Source organism: Artibeus jamaicensis, unplaced genomic scaffold (genome assembly GCF_021234435.1).
Source record: "Artibeus jamaicensis isolate MK-2021 breed Jamaican fruit bat unplaced genomic scaffold, CSHL_Jam_final contig_477, whole genome shotgun sequence".
Taxonomy (NCBI): Eukaryota; Metazoa; Chordata; class Mammalia; order Chiroptera; family Phyllostomidae; genus Artibeus; species Artibeus jamaicensis.
The window spans coordinates 2,345,994-2,361,544 of record NW_026521854.1 but is presented as its reverse complement, the minus strand read 5'-3'; the positions used below and the strand labels follow the sequence as shown (position 1 = coordinate 2,361,544).

Here is a 15,551-nt window from a genome sequence, read left to right as displayed (position 1 = left end):
CCCCCTGTTTCAGTACACCCATTCGTCATGTGCTCAGGCTCAAATCCAGAAACCGCCCTTGATTCCTGCTTTGTTCACCCCTCTTCATATGGTTTCCAGCAGCCAGTGCCTCCACATAGTCCAGATCTTTCACTTTGTCCACTCTTCCCAACTGCCGCGCAGCACCATCCCTCTCACTGTACCCACTGCGATGTCCTCCACCCGACTTCCCACTCCCGCTCCTGCCTCAGTAGAATCCACCTCCACACGACGGCTGGAGAGATTCTTTGATTCTGATGCACTTTTCAGTTTAAAACCCTTTAATGGCTTCTCATTGCGTTTAGTACAAAATTGAAACAAACAAAACAAAATGAAAAAAACTTGACCCTGACTTGCAGACCTCTGCATGACTAGGGCCTCAGCTACCTCTCCAATCTTCCCCATCTCCTACTCATCATCCAGCAGTGACTGCTCTGCTCTGTTCTGACAGACACAGACTCCTGCTGTACTTCACACATGCCAACATCAATTCACCTTGGAGTCTTTTTTGTGCATTTTTTCTTTGCTGGAATTATCTTTCAATTTATCTCCCTTTGACCTCCCTTGTTTTCATTAATATGTCAGCTTCAGAGACAGCACTTTAGAGCTTTTAATAACCATCTATTCTGAAATGACTACATTTTCATGCAATCTCACACCACACTGTTTAACCCTCCACGTAGCACTAATGCCTGCTGGCTATCTTCGTGCTTATTTGTCTATTGTGAGCTCCCTAAGCAGACCAAGCAGGTCTGTTTCACTGCTGTATCTGCAGTGCCCAGAGCCTTGTTGCTGCACAGGAAGTGCAAACAAATATATTGCTTCCACGGAGGGTAGGAGGTGAGTATATCTCTCCTTAGAGAATATCTAAAAGTCTATCTTCTGTAACCTGTTCCTGTTAATGGTCGCTTATTTACCTCTTAAAAGGCAAGTACTTGTAGAAAAGCAAGATAATAAACTTTGATGATTTATTATTTAGTAAAAATAATATCTGCTATTTTTTCAATGGGCTAATCCACTATAAAACATGTCATTTTGTTGTTACTGTTTTGTTTTATTTTATTTTATTTTGTGTTGTGGAAAGGAAGGCAAAATATAGGGAAGCTATACATGTGGGAAAGAGACCCAGCTCTTCCAAAGAAGAGAAGAGCAGACTGAGAGCTGTGGTGACTTTGGGCGTTGCCCATTGGTCACTGGTAGGGAGGGAGTGTTCACCAGACCAGGCATAAAAGGACACTAAACAGAAACTAGAACAGCAACAGCAAACACTAGGAGGACGCTGAAGTCAGTTTGTTTCATAGCAGGACAGTGCAGCAAGTACATGGTTCAAACACATCTGAAGGCTTCAGTTTTAATTCAAGCACTCCTCTTTATTAGTTGTGTAATCACTTAAATTCTTTGGTAAAATAAAAGGGTCAGGCTAGACTATCACTTCTAACTCTGACATTCTGAGACTTGCCTATAGATGATTCTGGCTGATTAATTAGAATTAAAATAGTAATCCTGTCATTCTTTATTCCTAGATAACAACCAATCACCCACAAAAATCACACATTTCTAATGAAAGAACAACTCTTGCAGAGAAAGAATTTGTCTTAGTAATATTTCTTTTTATATTTATTACAGAAATTAAATGATCGGAAGGTTCAGGAACAAAAGAAATATGTAGAATATTATTTGGTCCTGGACAATGGTGAAGTAAGTGACATCAGATAAATGTATCTTTTATAACCCCTTTCTACCTAAATTATTATATGAGATATTAACTATGTGGATTAGTTTTAAAACATCATGACTATGAGCTATTTTTTTTATAAATTGTTCTGAACCTATGACATTTGACTTAAGTTAGACTAGTGTGATTTCTTCTTTTCAGGATGTACACAATCTGACATGGATACACTGAATTTTTTTGGCTGTCTTAAGAACTCCAAACTTAGTTTCCAATTAAATTTCTTTGTCATTTTGATTTCTGTTAACTCAGTAAATCATTGGTAAATTAGATTGTGCTCATAAGGGAGCATTAAACGTGAAAGACTAATGAATGGAATCTTCTGAAAAAGCACTTTTTGGTAGTTTCCATTGTTTTTCTTCTTTGTGAGAATGCATTTTTATATACTAGTGTTCTAAACCTGAGAATATGATTCAGTTAATTAGTTCAGGCCCAAAAGCTTGACCTCAATGATCATACTAAATTCATTTACTGTTCATATTTTTCTAATGAATAAGCTATTTCTCATGCTGATTCTGTCTAGTTTAGGAAATTATGTTATCTAACTGAAATGCACTTGTAATAATTCTTTCACACTTTACACTGAGCTAGTTCTTTAGGGGACAAGACATCATCTTGACTCTTAAAGCACTTGAATTTAGAGAAATAAGAAAGCACTTGTTTCTAACCTCTAACTTTTATAACTGATCGTGAATTATAACCACTGATAAGTAAAATAAACTGAAGATGCCTTTTTACCTTCCCGTTATGTTCCTTTCCACTAATGCCCATTTTTTTTGTCTTGGTTGTCTTTTAGTTTAAAAAGTACAATCAAGATCCAGAGAAAATAAGAAACAGGGTGTTTGAGATGGTCAATTACGTCAATATGGTATGATGTATTTTATTAAATGTGATTTTAACAATTTGCTAGACGGTATCATTGGATGTTGCTATGAATACCCATGAAGCAGGGACAGAAAGTCAATAGTCTTTAGACTAACACTTCTGACTGGCTCTTGAAGGGTGACCACAACTTTTACTAATTAATTAAATATTATTATTATTATTATATGACAGATATATTTCTCACCTCTGTATCACACTATTCACAGCTCATGAAGGTATAAACAGTGTCTGTCTGCATGGTGTATGTTTTTCCAAAGCACAGTAAGAAAATGCTGACAAACAAATCTCAATGGAAAGCCAATCTAAGGAAGAAAATGGAAGAACAAACAAAATAATGGAAACTGTAGCAGAGTAGCGTCTCTTGATACCTTATATCATTCAATCATCAAGTAATGCTAAGAAATTATTCTCTGAGAAGCAAAGTAACTTGTCTAAAATCACGAAGTTAGAAAAAGGTAGAGATAAAATTTGAGCCCAGATTTTAAGCCCATTTTGATTACACAATTGCTGATTCTGTCCTTTAAACATGACTTTATCACCTAGGTTTCAAAATCTTTAAAAAGACTATTTCTATATCCATTCTATTTAAATCTTAACATTCAGTTTTCCATTAGCTGAACATATGGTTAGACTGCTTAGATAAAATGGAAACGTAACTTTGTAGTGTCCTGAAGATCATCTAAGGCAGTGATCCCCAATCTTTTTTTGGCATCGGGGACTTTTTCCATAAACTGGGGTGGGGAGGATGGCTATAAAGCTTGCCACCAGATGCAACTGAATTGTCACTTGCTACTCACTGACTAGGTTTTGATATGCATCTGCAAGCAATTAATTTATTATGGTCTCTGTGCCATCAAACCTCACTGTTAATGATAATCTGTGTTTGCAGCCACTCCCCAGCACTGGCATCACTGCCTCAGCTCCATCTCAGATCCTCAGGCATTAGATTCTCATAAGGGATGTGCGTCCTAGATCCCTTCCATATTCAGTTCATAATAGGGTCGTGTTCCTGTGAGAATCTAATGCCACCCGCCCATCTGACAGGAGGCAGAGCTCAGACAGTAATGCAAGAGGTGGGGAGCAGGTATAAATACAAGTGAAGCTTTGCTTGCTCACCAGCTATTCACCTGCTGTGTGGCCAGTTCCTAACAGACTATGACTGCTAAAGATCTGTGGCCCCGGGGGTTGGGGACCCTAATCTAAGGATAGAAAAAAATGAAGGTGGATTCAGTGACCAGGATCAAATCTCAACTTCTTGCCACAAGGATCATGGTGACTCTTCTTCGGGAAACTCAATAATTGGCCATATTTATTGAGCATCTACTTTGTGCCAGGGACTTTTAGAGATTATGAAAGTAAAGTGGGGAACAAAATGGACAAATATCATTTTCTTCAAGGAGTTTACTTTCTGTTCAGGGATACAAGTGTAAACAAGTTAAGTGAAGAGTATGCTGGATGGTGGTAATTGTTATAAAGAAAAATAAAGTGAAAGAGACAGATTGATTTATCTTGGATAGTAAGTTAACCAAGGAAGGCCTCTCCAATAAGGTGACATTTGAGTAGAGACTTGAAGGAAGGTATGGGAGGCATGCAAAGCAGAACAAAGGACCTGAGTGCTGAATCTAGAATGTCTTATTTAAGAACCAGAGGGAAAGCCGTTGTGGCTGCAGTGAGGCCAGGGCCAGGGTGGGAGGAAATGACATCAGACAGGTGGCAGTGACCAAAATCTGAATGTCCAAGTAGACCTGTGTAAGGACTTAGTTATTCTTCACAAGTAAGGACATTGGAGACCCTGGGGTGTGGCATGATCAGGTGGGTTTTCTTAAAAGCTTATCTTGGCCATTGTGTTCCAAGTAACTGAAGGGAGGCAAGGGCAGAAACAAGATGAGAAGGGGGAATTGTGCCATAATTCAGGCAAGAGAAGATGGTGGTTTGAGAAAAAGCAGTGACAGCAGATTTACTGAGACTATCTGATTGTGAGATGGAGTCAACAGGGTTTGTGAGCTGTGTGGGAGATGAGAGAGAGAGAGAGAGAGAGAGAGAGAAGTCAAATGACATCAAGTGTTTTGACTTGAAGAATGTGGAGTGGGGAAAATGGTAGGACTCGGGATAGGTTAGGGTTTCCATTTTGGACACATTAACATTGAGATACCTTTTTTATAAAGACTTCTAGGTAGAAGTGCTGGAAACTTAAGATTGGAGTTCAGGGGCAAGGCCTGGGTGGAGATATTAATCGGTAAGCCTTCAGTGGATATAGATGGCAGAAGGCATCGGCCAGAAAGCTGTAGCTTATTTGCCAAATCCAGGCTGCATTGTTTTTTTTTTTTTTTTTTACAAAATAAAGTTTTATTGAAACACAGCCACCTTCAATGTTCCCACATTGTCTGTGGCTGCCTTCCTGATACAATGTCAGAGGTGGTGAGTAATTGCAACCCAGACAACATGGCCTCAAAGCTTAAGGTATTTTCTACTTGGACCTTTACAGAAAAAAGTTTTCCCTCCCTGGTACAAGCTCACCAAGGGAGTGGATGTAGTTAAGTAGAAAAATGACCCCCAGACAGATCCTTGAAGTACCTCTTGGCAGAGAGATCAGAATGGAGGATAAGCTGACAGACATGGAGTAGGAGTGAACAGCGAGGTAGAAGAAAAAACATGAGAGAGTTGTTCTGGAAGCTACCTGAAACAAAAATCTATCACAGAAAAAATAACCAAAGATTTTAGATGCTCTGAGCACTGAGGATTGGCCACTGGATTGAGCAAAGCAGAAGTTATTGGTCACCCAACTGACAGTCTCTGTGAAATGTAAAAGTAAAAGCATGATTAGAGTGAGTCCAGAGTGAATGAGAGAAATGAAATTAGAGACAACAAATATGGAAAATTTTTCCTAGAAGTTTTCCTATGAAGGGGAGCAGAAAAATGGAGCATAAATTAGAAGATAAAGGCTTATAAAGAGAATTTTTTTTACCCCCAACCTCCACTGCAAGTGCCAACATTTGCTGTCAATGGGAACAAATTTACCCTTGTAAATTTTTACAAGGGTAAAAATTAGGCTAAGCACTGACACCACCAGGAGTAGGGAGGACCTGCTGGAATACTGTCTTTGATCTGGGAAAAGGAGATCCAGTGCGAGAATAAAGATGCTGCCCCTAGGCTGGCAGACCAGTCATGCATATGCATATCTTAAGAAGGGGCCTCCGGACTGGTTCGAACAGGTGCAGGCCAGTGCCCAGATAGGTGGTAGGAGCTCCATAAGTTCTCTGCTGGTTGCTTCTGTACGGTCAGTGAATTTGAAAGCAGGGGCATGAACTTAAAGTTGTCAAAATTTCCAAGAAAGAGGAGTGGGTATGAAAAATAATGTGCACAGAACGAGTGAATTTTGGAAACTCAACCAGTTTTCTAGAGATTGGAAAAGTCCACTTGAGGTTAGTGGTCATGGCTTCAAAGTGAAGTGGTCAGCGTAGTGTGCTCCCCTCTGTGTTCTGGGCATCGGTAAAGGACAGGCAGTTGGGTGGCAGAGTACAGAGTAGTTTAACCAGGATCAGAGCTATGTCAGGTGACTAAAATAAGACATGAAAATAAAGGGAGGATTTTAATATTGTTAGATATTTACTTCTTTTTTGGTGATAATTGCATTCCTCAATGCTTTTATTATTTTTCCAAACTATTTTTTTTAAAAAGTAATTTGGGTTTCTCAGCAGAATGTTGCCTCATGAGAAAGCCTGTTACTGTGAAATTATTTTCAGCTTTATTGAGATATAATTGGCATATAACTTTGTGTAAGTTTAAAGTGTTTGAAGTATTGCACTGATACACTTATATATTGCAAAATGATTACCATCATAGGTTAGCTAACACTTCCATCCCATCAAATAATTGCCATTTCTTTCTCATGGAGAATGCATTTAAGCTCTACTCTGTCGGTAGTTTTCAAGTATATTATATAATATAGTAGTAGTGTTATATTCTGTGCTATGTGTTTGTTACCCCAGAACTCATTCACAATAAAAGTGGAAGTTTGCATCCTTTGACCAACACTGCAGTTTATAGTTTTGTAAACCATAGAAGCTATTTAAACATTTATCTTTAGAGTTAGCACGTTGTCTTTTAAGCTTAACTTTTTCCTTTAACCTTTAACAAAGGATATTCTTTGTTCAGCGTGAAGTGTTTGGTTTAGTCCAGGTGTCAGAATTTGAGAACTGCTTGCTTCACTGAGACTCCAGGCATAGGGTTTTTCACATAGCATGTTTCTTTTCCAAGGTCCAGATCAATGCCAAGTCAACCTTGCCGAAGTCTGAAATATTATGACTCTCAAAACATTACAAAGCATTTGAGTAAAATACTTAAAGTGAAGTTATAATAATGATCTACCAATATAAAATTGCATTTCTTGAGGTTGCAAGCAGGAAAAGTTTGTCCCAAAAGGACCTTTTATCCCCCAAAAGGAATTTATAGACCTGAAATATCTAAGGCTGCTTGCCTTCAGGAAAGAAATGGTAACTTGCATTTTATGAGTATGTTTGGGAAGAAAGATTTTACAAAGTTGTCGTAAATGAGTTTGAAAATCTAAAGTGCATTGAGAATATTAAACAATAATATCACCATTATAAGTTGATGTTTTGCCATTTATTCTATCTGGACAGGTTTATAAAAAGCTGAATACTCATGTGGTCTTGGTGGGGATGGAAGTCTGGAATGAGGAGGACAAGATAGAGATAACCCCAAATGCAAACTTCACCCTGAATAACTTTTGTAAATGGAGGCGGAGTGTCCTCCCAAGAAGACAGCAACATGATATTGCTCAGTTAATCACGTACGTACAGAGTTCCCCCTTTGTACATTAGGTGGTTTTTAGCTTAAAGCTTTTCAAGGCCCAGCAACACAAGTGGTGCCCCAGGGCACAGGGTAAGAGGAAATGGCTTAACACATACAAGGTTAAAAGTTTAAAATGCATTTATTTGAGTCTTATGTTGAATAAGCTCTTCTTTTTTAAAAAGAAGTTACGGATTTAGCAGTGACTCATAAGTTTGTCTGTTTGATTGGACACACAGAAAAGAAAGACAGGTTTAGAGAATGGCAAGAGGGATTTCGATTTAGCATTTAAAAATAATTGATTAGCTTTAAGCACTAGTCAGGACAAACTTCTAGGATAGAAGAGACATTGAATATTATATTCTAATCATACACCTTTACCATACTGCTGAAATGACTAATTAAAAAACACAGGGGAAATAAATCTAAGAGTTGTAAATTATACAAGAAGTGCAGAGCATATGCCTCAAAAGAAATCAAGAAAATTTGGCTGGGTAGTTTGCAGCTATCTCATACAGAAGGAGGAAGCAAAAAATGACTTAAAATTCTGAATTTCACTTCCTAAGAAAATGATGGGACTCATGGGAAATAGTGGACTAGATTTTGTCAGAATTAATACCCTTTGCTGGTTACCTGGCATCAGCTCACAACCTCCTGATTTAAACTAAGTTTTCTTCATTTATATGACTGGTAACTTGCCTTGTATGGTTGGAGTAGGGGACTGGTTGGTCATCTGTCTGCATAGATGCAGTTTTCATGCGACTCACTTGCCTTGCCTTCAACATGACAGCCTCAGGCTTTTAGACATCTTAGAAGGCAACTAGCTTTCCCCAGAAGAAGCATTCTAAGAGGCCCAGGAGAAAGCTTCAAGGCTTTGCTATGAAACAATTTCAGAAATCACGGTGTCATTGCTGGTTTATTCTGTTGGTCAAAGCAAGTCACAGACCTATCCAGACTCATAGATACGACACAGGATGTAAATACTGCAAAGCTGGCTCATTGGGGGTTATCTCTGAAGAACAGCTGCCACAGTTTCTTCATTTGAAAAGGTGAGTTCCAGAATCAGGGGCCCACCAAAGGAAAGAGATCATTTTTGAAGTTCATGATTTTTCAAGACCTCATACTAGGGAGTAGTAAGAGAACCCAATTCTTGTAGACGGGCTCCAGGGCCATGCTCATGCTCAAACTGTAGTGTACTCCTGTATCTGAAGTGGTCAGATGGGGAGGTACAAATTACAGACAAGATGTCAGATGTATAGATAAAAAAATGGAAATACAATTTCAAAAGTAAATTTTTTTCTTTCTTGTTTTAAAAGATTTTATTTATCGATTTTTGGAGAGAGGGGAAAGGAGAAAGAAAGATAAGGAGAAAAACATCAATGTGTGGTTGCCTCTTGCATATCCCCAACTGGGAACCTGGCTGGACACCCAGTCATGTGCCCCGACTGGGAATCAAACTGGCGACCCCTTTGTTTGCCAACCAGTACTCAATCCACTGAGCCACACCAGCCAGGTCTCAAGAGCAAATTTCTTGAATAGACCAAAATAAACAATCCACGCACTAAAAATATATGATAGAAATAAGTAATTGTCCATTCACTTGTAAATTTAAAGTTTTACTATTACCTGACAAATTAACAAAGATACCTGTAACTATGTATAACCAGGTAGGAACCTTAAAGTCCATATATATTCGATTCACTAAAAAGAAGAACCAAAGTAAATAATTCCATAATGGGGAAAGGTTTTATTTTTATAAATGAGCTAGTAGTAAGATGATTGCAAACAAATGTAGACTCTAGTATTTTTACAAGATAAATTTATAAGAAGAAGATTAAAGCACTATAAATTTTTGAAATATGTATGATGCAAAGTGTCATTTCAAAATAACAAATATCTGAAAACTCCACAGTGAATATAAAGTGGAAGCTCTCTAATTTCCTCATTTTGTGTGGCAAAATGTTTTCCATTTTTGATGTCAATAACAGGAATATATAGGTTCGACACTTTCTGTAAATCCATCTACTAAGTGAATTTTTAAAATGATGTATATTTGGCAAATTTATAGAGAAAAATCTGGGCCAGACTCTTGAACACACAGCAGAAAAAGAGTAACAAATGAGGATTATGGATCCATTACAAGTTGAAAGCAAAAAAAAAATGATACAAAAACCAAAAAAAGAGATTAGAATTACTAAAATATAATTACCAAATATATCATCTGTAAATAAATGCAGGTGGTTCAAATCTCTCTTCAATGGGAAAAATATTTCAATAACATAAAGGACTCGTTAATGCAAATTCTCTCTGAATAGGCCCAAACTCCAAATACTACTATACTTTTTTAGTACTGTATAAAAACAGTACTAAAGGAAAATAAAAGTAAATAACATATGTGACAATACTAATATCAAAATAAGATATATAATATATATATTTTAGATAGATATACCTAGTATATGGGGATATATTTAGTATATCTATCTAAATATATAGATAGATTTGAAGAGATAGATATATCTATCTCTAAGTATTTTAGATAGATAGACAGGCTGTCTGGAAAAAATCTAACCACTATTTATACAATGAAAATGGTTTTCCCAGCATCTGTGTAACCTGGCAGCCAAGGACAGTGGCCTGGAATGCACATGTGTGAACAATGATGACTTCACTATACTAGACAGTGGGGGTGCTAGACGCCATTGGGAGAGCATGTGTACTGTGTGGCTGTCACATTAAAAATGACTAAGTAGAGCAATGACTCTTCATCAGACTTTAGGCCGCAGCAATGGGCAACTGGTGACTGGCAGCTTCATAACAACAACATGCCCAGTGTCATGCAAAGTTTTTTGGTGAAACATCAAATCACTCAGGTGACTCAGCCCCTCGACTGCCAAGATTTGGTGCCCTGTGACTTCTGGCTTTTCCCAAAACTAAAATCATCTTTGAAAGGGAAGAAATTTCAGACTGTTGATGAGATTCAAGAAAATATAAGAGGGCAGCTAATGGCAATTGGGAGAACTGTGTGAGGTCCCAAGGTGCCTACTTTGAAGGGGACTGAGGCATCATGGTCCTATGAACAATGTTTCCTGATCTTCTTCAATAACTGTCTTTATTTTTCATATTAAATGGATGGATACTTTCTAGGCAGACTTGTATATAAAGAAAAACATTTATGAGGACCAAAAAAATCTTTGATTTTCTGAGAAGTGAATTTTACAATGAAAATATAATAATATGAATGACATATATAAAATATTAAAAGTGATTGCATGCAGGTGCTTGGATTTAGGTGATATAATAACTATTGTCTAAGAAAAATGCCTCATCAAATTAAAAAACTGGAGGAAATATTTATGAGTGATGGTTCATAATGTGAGTATCTACATTAACCATTTAGAATTGTGGATTAACTGTCTATAAAATAAAGTTTAGAACTGGAAGTTTTCATATCAATTTCTTTCTTGCAGGACAGTAGGCTTTTCTGGAACAACTGTGGGCCTTGCCTTCATGTCTACCATGTGCACTCCTTATTCTGTTGGTGTCATTCAGGTTTGTTGGAAGATAAGCAACTGGTTTTATGTTCAAGCTTGTCAAAAAGTGTTTTCTGAATCTGTTGAAAAGATAGTATAGTTTTTCTCCTTCAGTTAGTTGGCTTGTGGGTTAACATTGATTGAATTTCAAATGTTGCATCAATCTCGCACACCCAGAAGTAGATCAGCACAATCATGAAGCATTATCTTGTTTATGGAGGTCATTCCAGAGGGGAAAGAAAACACTGAAGTTATGAAAATAATTATTCCAGGCAAGAAGGGGCTGGAAAGAAGTATTCCAAGTCATGAAATCCCAAAGACCTACATCCAAGATTGATCTATCCAGCAAAGCTTTCATTTAGAATGGAAGGGCAGATAAAGTGCTTCTCAGATAAGATCAAATTCAAGGAGTTCATCATCACCAAGCCCTTATTATATACTTAACGGGTGCAAACAGACCAAAAGTGGTTCAAGAAGATCTCAAAGCCCCAGAGCCCATAACTCCAAGTGACGAAGAAATAGCAAAACTTTCAGATATACAGTTCAGAACACTGGTGATCAGGATGCTCACAGAACTGGTTGACTTTAGTCACAAATTAGAGGAACATATGAAGGCTAAACTAATTGAAATGAAGGGAATTGCACAGAAAACCAATAGTGATCAAAAGGAAACTGGGTCTCAAATCAATGGAGTGGACCAGAAAGAAGGAAAAAATGACCAAACAGAAAAATATTAAGAAACAAGAATTCAAAAAAATGAGGAGAGACTTAGGAACCTCCAGGACATCTTGAAACGCTCCAACATCCGAATTATAGGGGTACCATAAGGGGGAAAGGCACAGCCACCAGTGGAAAACTTATTTGAACAAATAATAAAGGAGAATTTCCCCAATCTGGCAAAGGAAATAGACTTCCAGGAAATCCAGGAAGCTCAGAGAGTCCCAAAGAAGTTGGACCCAAGAAGGAACACACCAAGGCACATCATAATTATATTAGCCAAGATTAAAATGAAGGAGAGAATCCTAGAAGCAGCAAGAGATGAGGGGACAGTCACCTACAAAGGAGTTCCCATCAGACTGTCAGGGGATTTCTCAAAAGAGACCTTACAGGCAAGAAGGGGCTGGAAAGAAGTATTCCAAGTCATGAAATCCAAAAGCCTACATCCAAGATTGCTCTATCCAGCAAAGCTTTCATTTAGAATGGAAGGACAGATAAAGTGCTTCTCAGATAAGATCAAATTCAAGGAGTTCATCATCACCAAGCCCTTATTATATGAAATGTTAAAGGGACTTATCTAAGAAAAAGAAGTTAAAAAAACCATGAACAGTGAAAGGACAGCAAACTCACAGTTATTAACAATCACATCTAAAACAAAAGCAAACTAAAAGGACAGCTAGATCAGGAGTGAACCATAGAAATGAAGATCTCAAGGAGGGTTAGCAACAGGGGAGTGGGAGGAGGAGAAGGGGGAGAAGGTACAGAAAATAAGTAGCATAAATGGTAGGTAGAAAATAGATAGGGGGGAGGGCAAGAATAGTATGGGAAATATAGAATCTAAAGAACCTGAGACACATGGTCATAAACTAAAGGGGGGAGAATGGTGGGAAAGGGGTGTGCAGAGTGGAGGGGAATGAAGGGGGGAAATAGAACAACTGTAATGGCATAATCAATAAAATAAAAATTTTAAAAAAAGAAATGTTAAAGGGACTTACCTAAGAAAAAGAAGATAAAAAAGATGAACAGTAAAAGGACAGCAAACTCATAGTTACTAAGAACCACACCTAAAACAAAAGCAAACTAAGAGGACAGCTAGATCAGGAGCAGAACCATAGAAATGAAGATCATAGGTAGGGTTAGCAACAGGGGAGTGGGAGGAGGAGAAGGGGGGAGAAGGTACAGAAAATAAGTAGCATAGATGGTAGGTATAAAATAGACAGGGGGGAGGGCAAGAAAAGTATGGGAGATATAGAATCCAAAGAACCTGAGACACATGGTCATAAACTAAAGGGGGGAAATGGTGGGAAAGGGGTGTGCAGGGTGGAGGGGAATGAAGGGGGGAAATAGAACTGTAATGGCATAATCAATCAAATATATTAAAAAAATAAAAAATAAAAAAAATTCTGGCTTTGTCACCTACTAATTAGGTGACTTTGGGCAAATTTTAAAAAATAAAATAATAAAATAATTATTTAAATGAAAATACCCTAAATTTGAAAGAATATGAAGGTAATCTGGAAAGTCTCTAAACACATTTCCACTTCTCTTAATTTTTTTAAATTTGTTTTTGTCTCCATGTGGGGCGCTCTTACTAGATAACTAGGTTTACAAAATTTATTTCAACAATGATTCATACCAAACAAATTTGGTATGAAACAATATTGTGAATGGTAAGTACTAACTTTTCATCTTACATGGCACAGTGTTCCTTGTGTGAGTCTTATACTGTGCCTTATGAATCTCTCTATTTCATTCTTTGAAATGAAGTAGATAAGGGAAAGAGGTTTCTGTGCATGTGCATTATAAGCAGATTTGTCTCCCTACTGGGAAATTACAATCAGCAAGGATTTTCTGCTGTCGTTTTACTGCTCCCAGGTAACTTGGGCCCCCAGTCCAGTACCTCTAATCAGACACAACCTGGTAATGAAGTTGGCCACTGGCGGGACTTCATGTAATGGGGCAAGTCTGGAATCGACAGATATCTAGTCTTAGTAGTAATAGAGCTGAAAAAAATAGTAATGTACTAAAGTTCTAGCTTAACGAGCTCTTTTAAAGCTCCATTAGTTAAACATATCAGAGCCCTCCAATTGAACTAGAAGATATTAAAAAGAGAGCTGGAGAGAGAGGTAGATTATTTTTTAAATGTTTTTGATTTCTTATCACTTTTGAAGAAATTTTGCCACTATCTCATAAGCAGAACCCCCCCCCCCAAATTTTCTCATTATTTTCCATTCACAAGAACAAAGAACAGGTAATATGTTCTGTGATGGGCATTTAGTACTGAAGTTTTGTAGGTATGTGTGGGGAAAGAGAGAGAGAGGGAGGACAGATGGTGGGTGAGTGTGTTGGGTGCAGCTAAAATCAGTCTCTGTAATCCACTTGGCTACAGTAAAAGTATTTAATTATACCCTCAGTGATAATTCAGTTTAGGAACCAGAAGATCCATTTTTCTCTTTTCACCCTTAGGACCACAGTGACGATGCACTTAGTGTTGCAGGGACAATGGCCCATGAGATGGGCCATAACTTTGGAATGTTCCATGACTCCTATCTTTGCCAGTGTCCAGAAAAAATATGTGTGATGGAAGCAGCACTAAGGTAAGGCTTTCTGGGAAGATGTTATTTTCCCCTGTTTTTTGTTCCCTCTGGGCTATGCTACTCTTTTATATCATCTTCCACAACACGGTCAAGGTTTTAAATAATTAAATAGCATAGTTATGAGTGTGTGCCTATATATACACCAAACCACCCCTCCCTCATCTCTATGTTAACATTTTTTTTATTATGAGATGTAATTTAAACATACTCTCTCTTCAGTGTTGGAGTGACTTGTCATTTTATCCTCATGTACAGAAAATCATGAGAATTCATCAAGTTTTCAGTAACTTCACGTTAGGTAGTGATAAGGAAAAAGTTCAAGGAAAAAACCCAAAGAGGAAAGTTCTCACAGGAGGTGGAAGAGAGAATCTGTGAGAAGATATGACCCATTTCTGCCTAGCCTTATGCAAATATGCCAGGGAATTTTATCTTTAAAAATTCCACAGTCCCTTTTTCACATCCATTTCCTCTTCTATTTCCTTCTCAGCTTGCGCAACGTAGGGTTAGTCTCCCTTCCACAGAATAGCAGCTGGCTGTGTGCCAGCTACGTTGTCTGCTGTTATCTCCTCCAGATTTAGTGGATTTTTAAACCTCAGCTTTGTTAGTGGAATGAAGAAATTCCGTCAATAGGAATTTCTCTGAAGGAAAGTAAATTCGTAGACATGGAAATATGTAAAATTGTACTACTTTTAGGACTTTACAGTCAAAATAACCTAAGGCCAAATAAGATTATCTAGGTAAGTCAGAAGCATGTTTCTTTAAAGAGCAGCCTGGATGTGACCAAGTTTGCTCATTTAGCTGGAGATGTTTGTCCCTCCCAGTGGTCTAATCTAGGCCTGTGAATGTGTCCATGATTTAGCAGTTGGTCAGTGGATTTAATTTGATCTTTTGGAACAGGTTTTCAGGGAACCACCCCCAGGGTCCCCTCTGTGCTCCTTTTCTCTTCCCTTACCTTCACAGCATAGACATACCCACGGACTTCAGTTCCTGCAGCCGGGTCAGCTTCGCCCAGTTTTTTGAAGATAAGTTATCAGATTGCCTCTTGAATGCCCCACTGCCTGCAGACATCATATCCGCCCCACTCTGTGGGAACCAGCTGGTGGAGGGGGAAGAGGATTGTGACTGTGGGACGTCTGAGGTATGATCGAGTCTTTCCTACTGAAAGTCCAGTTTGTCTTTCAATTGCAAAGAAGGAAAGCTATAAGACTCTATAGTGTTTTTACACTTAAAATCTACATAATTTTACTAATCAATGTTATC

The 15,551-nt window shown here is 37.9% G+C and overlaps 1 protein-coding gene across 4 annotated transcripts in view; it reads left to right on the top strand.

Moving 5' to 3' along the window:
- The window catches only part of ADAM28 (ADAM metallopeptidase domain 28), a 54,191-nt gene that overhangs the window by 15,341 nt on the left and 23,299 nt on the right, over positions 1–15,551 (top strand). For all 4 annotated transcript variants that reach the window (XM_037152834.2, XM_053668032.1, XM_053668031.1 and 1 more), the window contains exons 7-12: positions 1,645–1,716; positions 2,547–2,618; positions 7,276–7,445; positions 10,915–10,996; positions 14,161–14,291; positions 15,252–15,429. In XM_037152834.2, the coding sequence (XP_037008729.2) occupies positions 1,645–1,716; positions 2,547–2,618; positions 7,276–7,445; positions 10,915–10,996; positions 14,161–14,291; positions 15,252–15,429 (705 nt within the window). The remainder of the gene's footprint in view (positions 1–1,644; positions 1,717–2,546; positions 2,619–7,275; positions 7,446–10,914; positions 10,997–14,160; positions 14,292–15,251; positions 15,430–15,551) is intronic.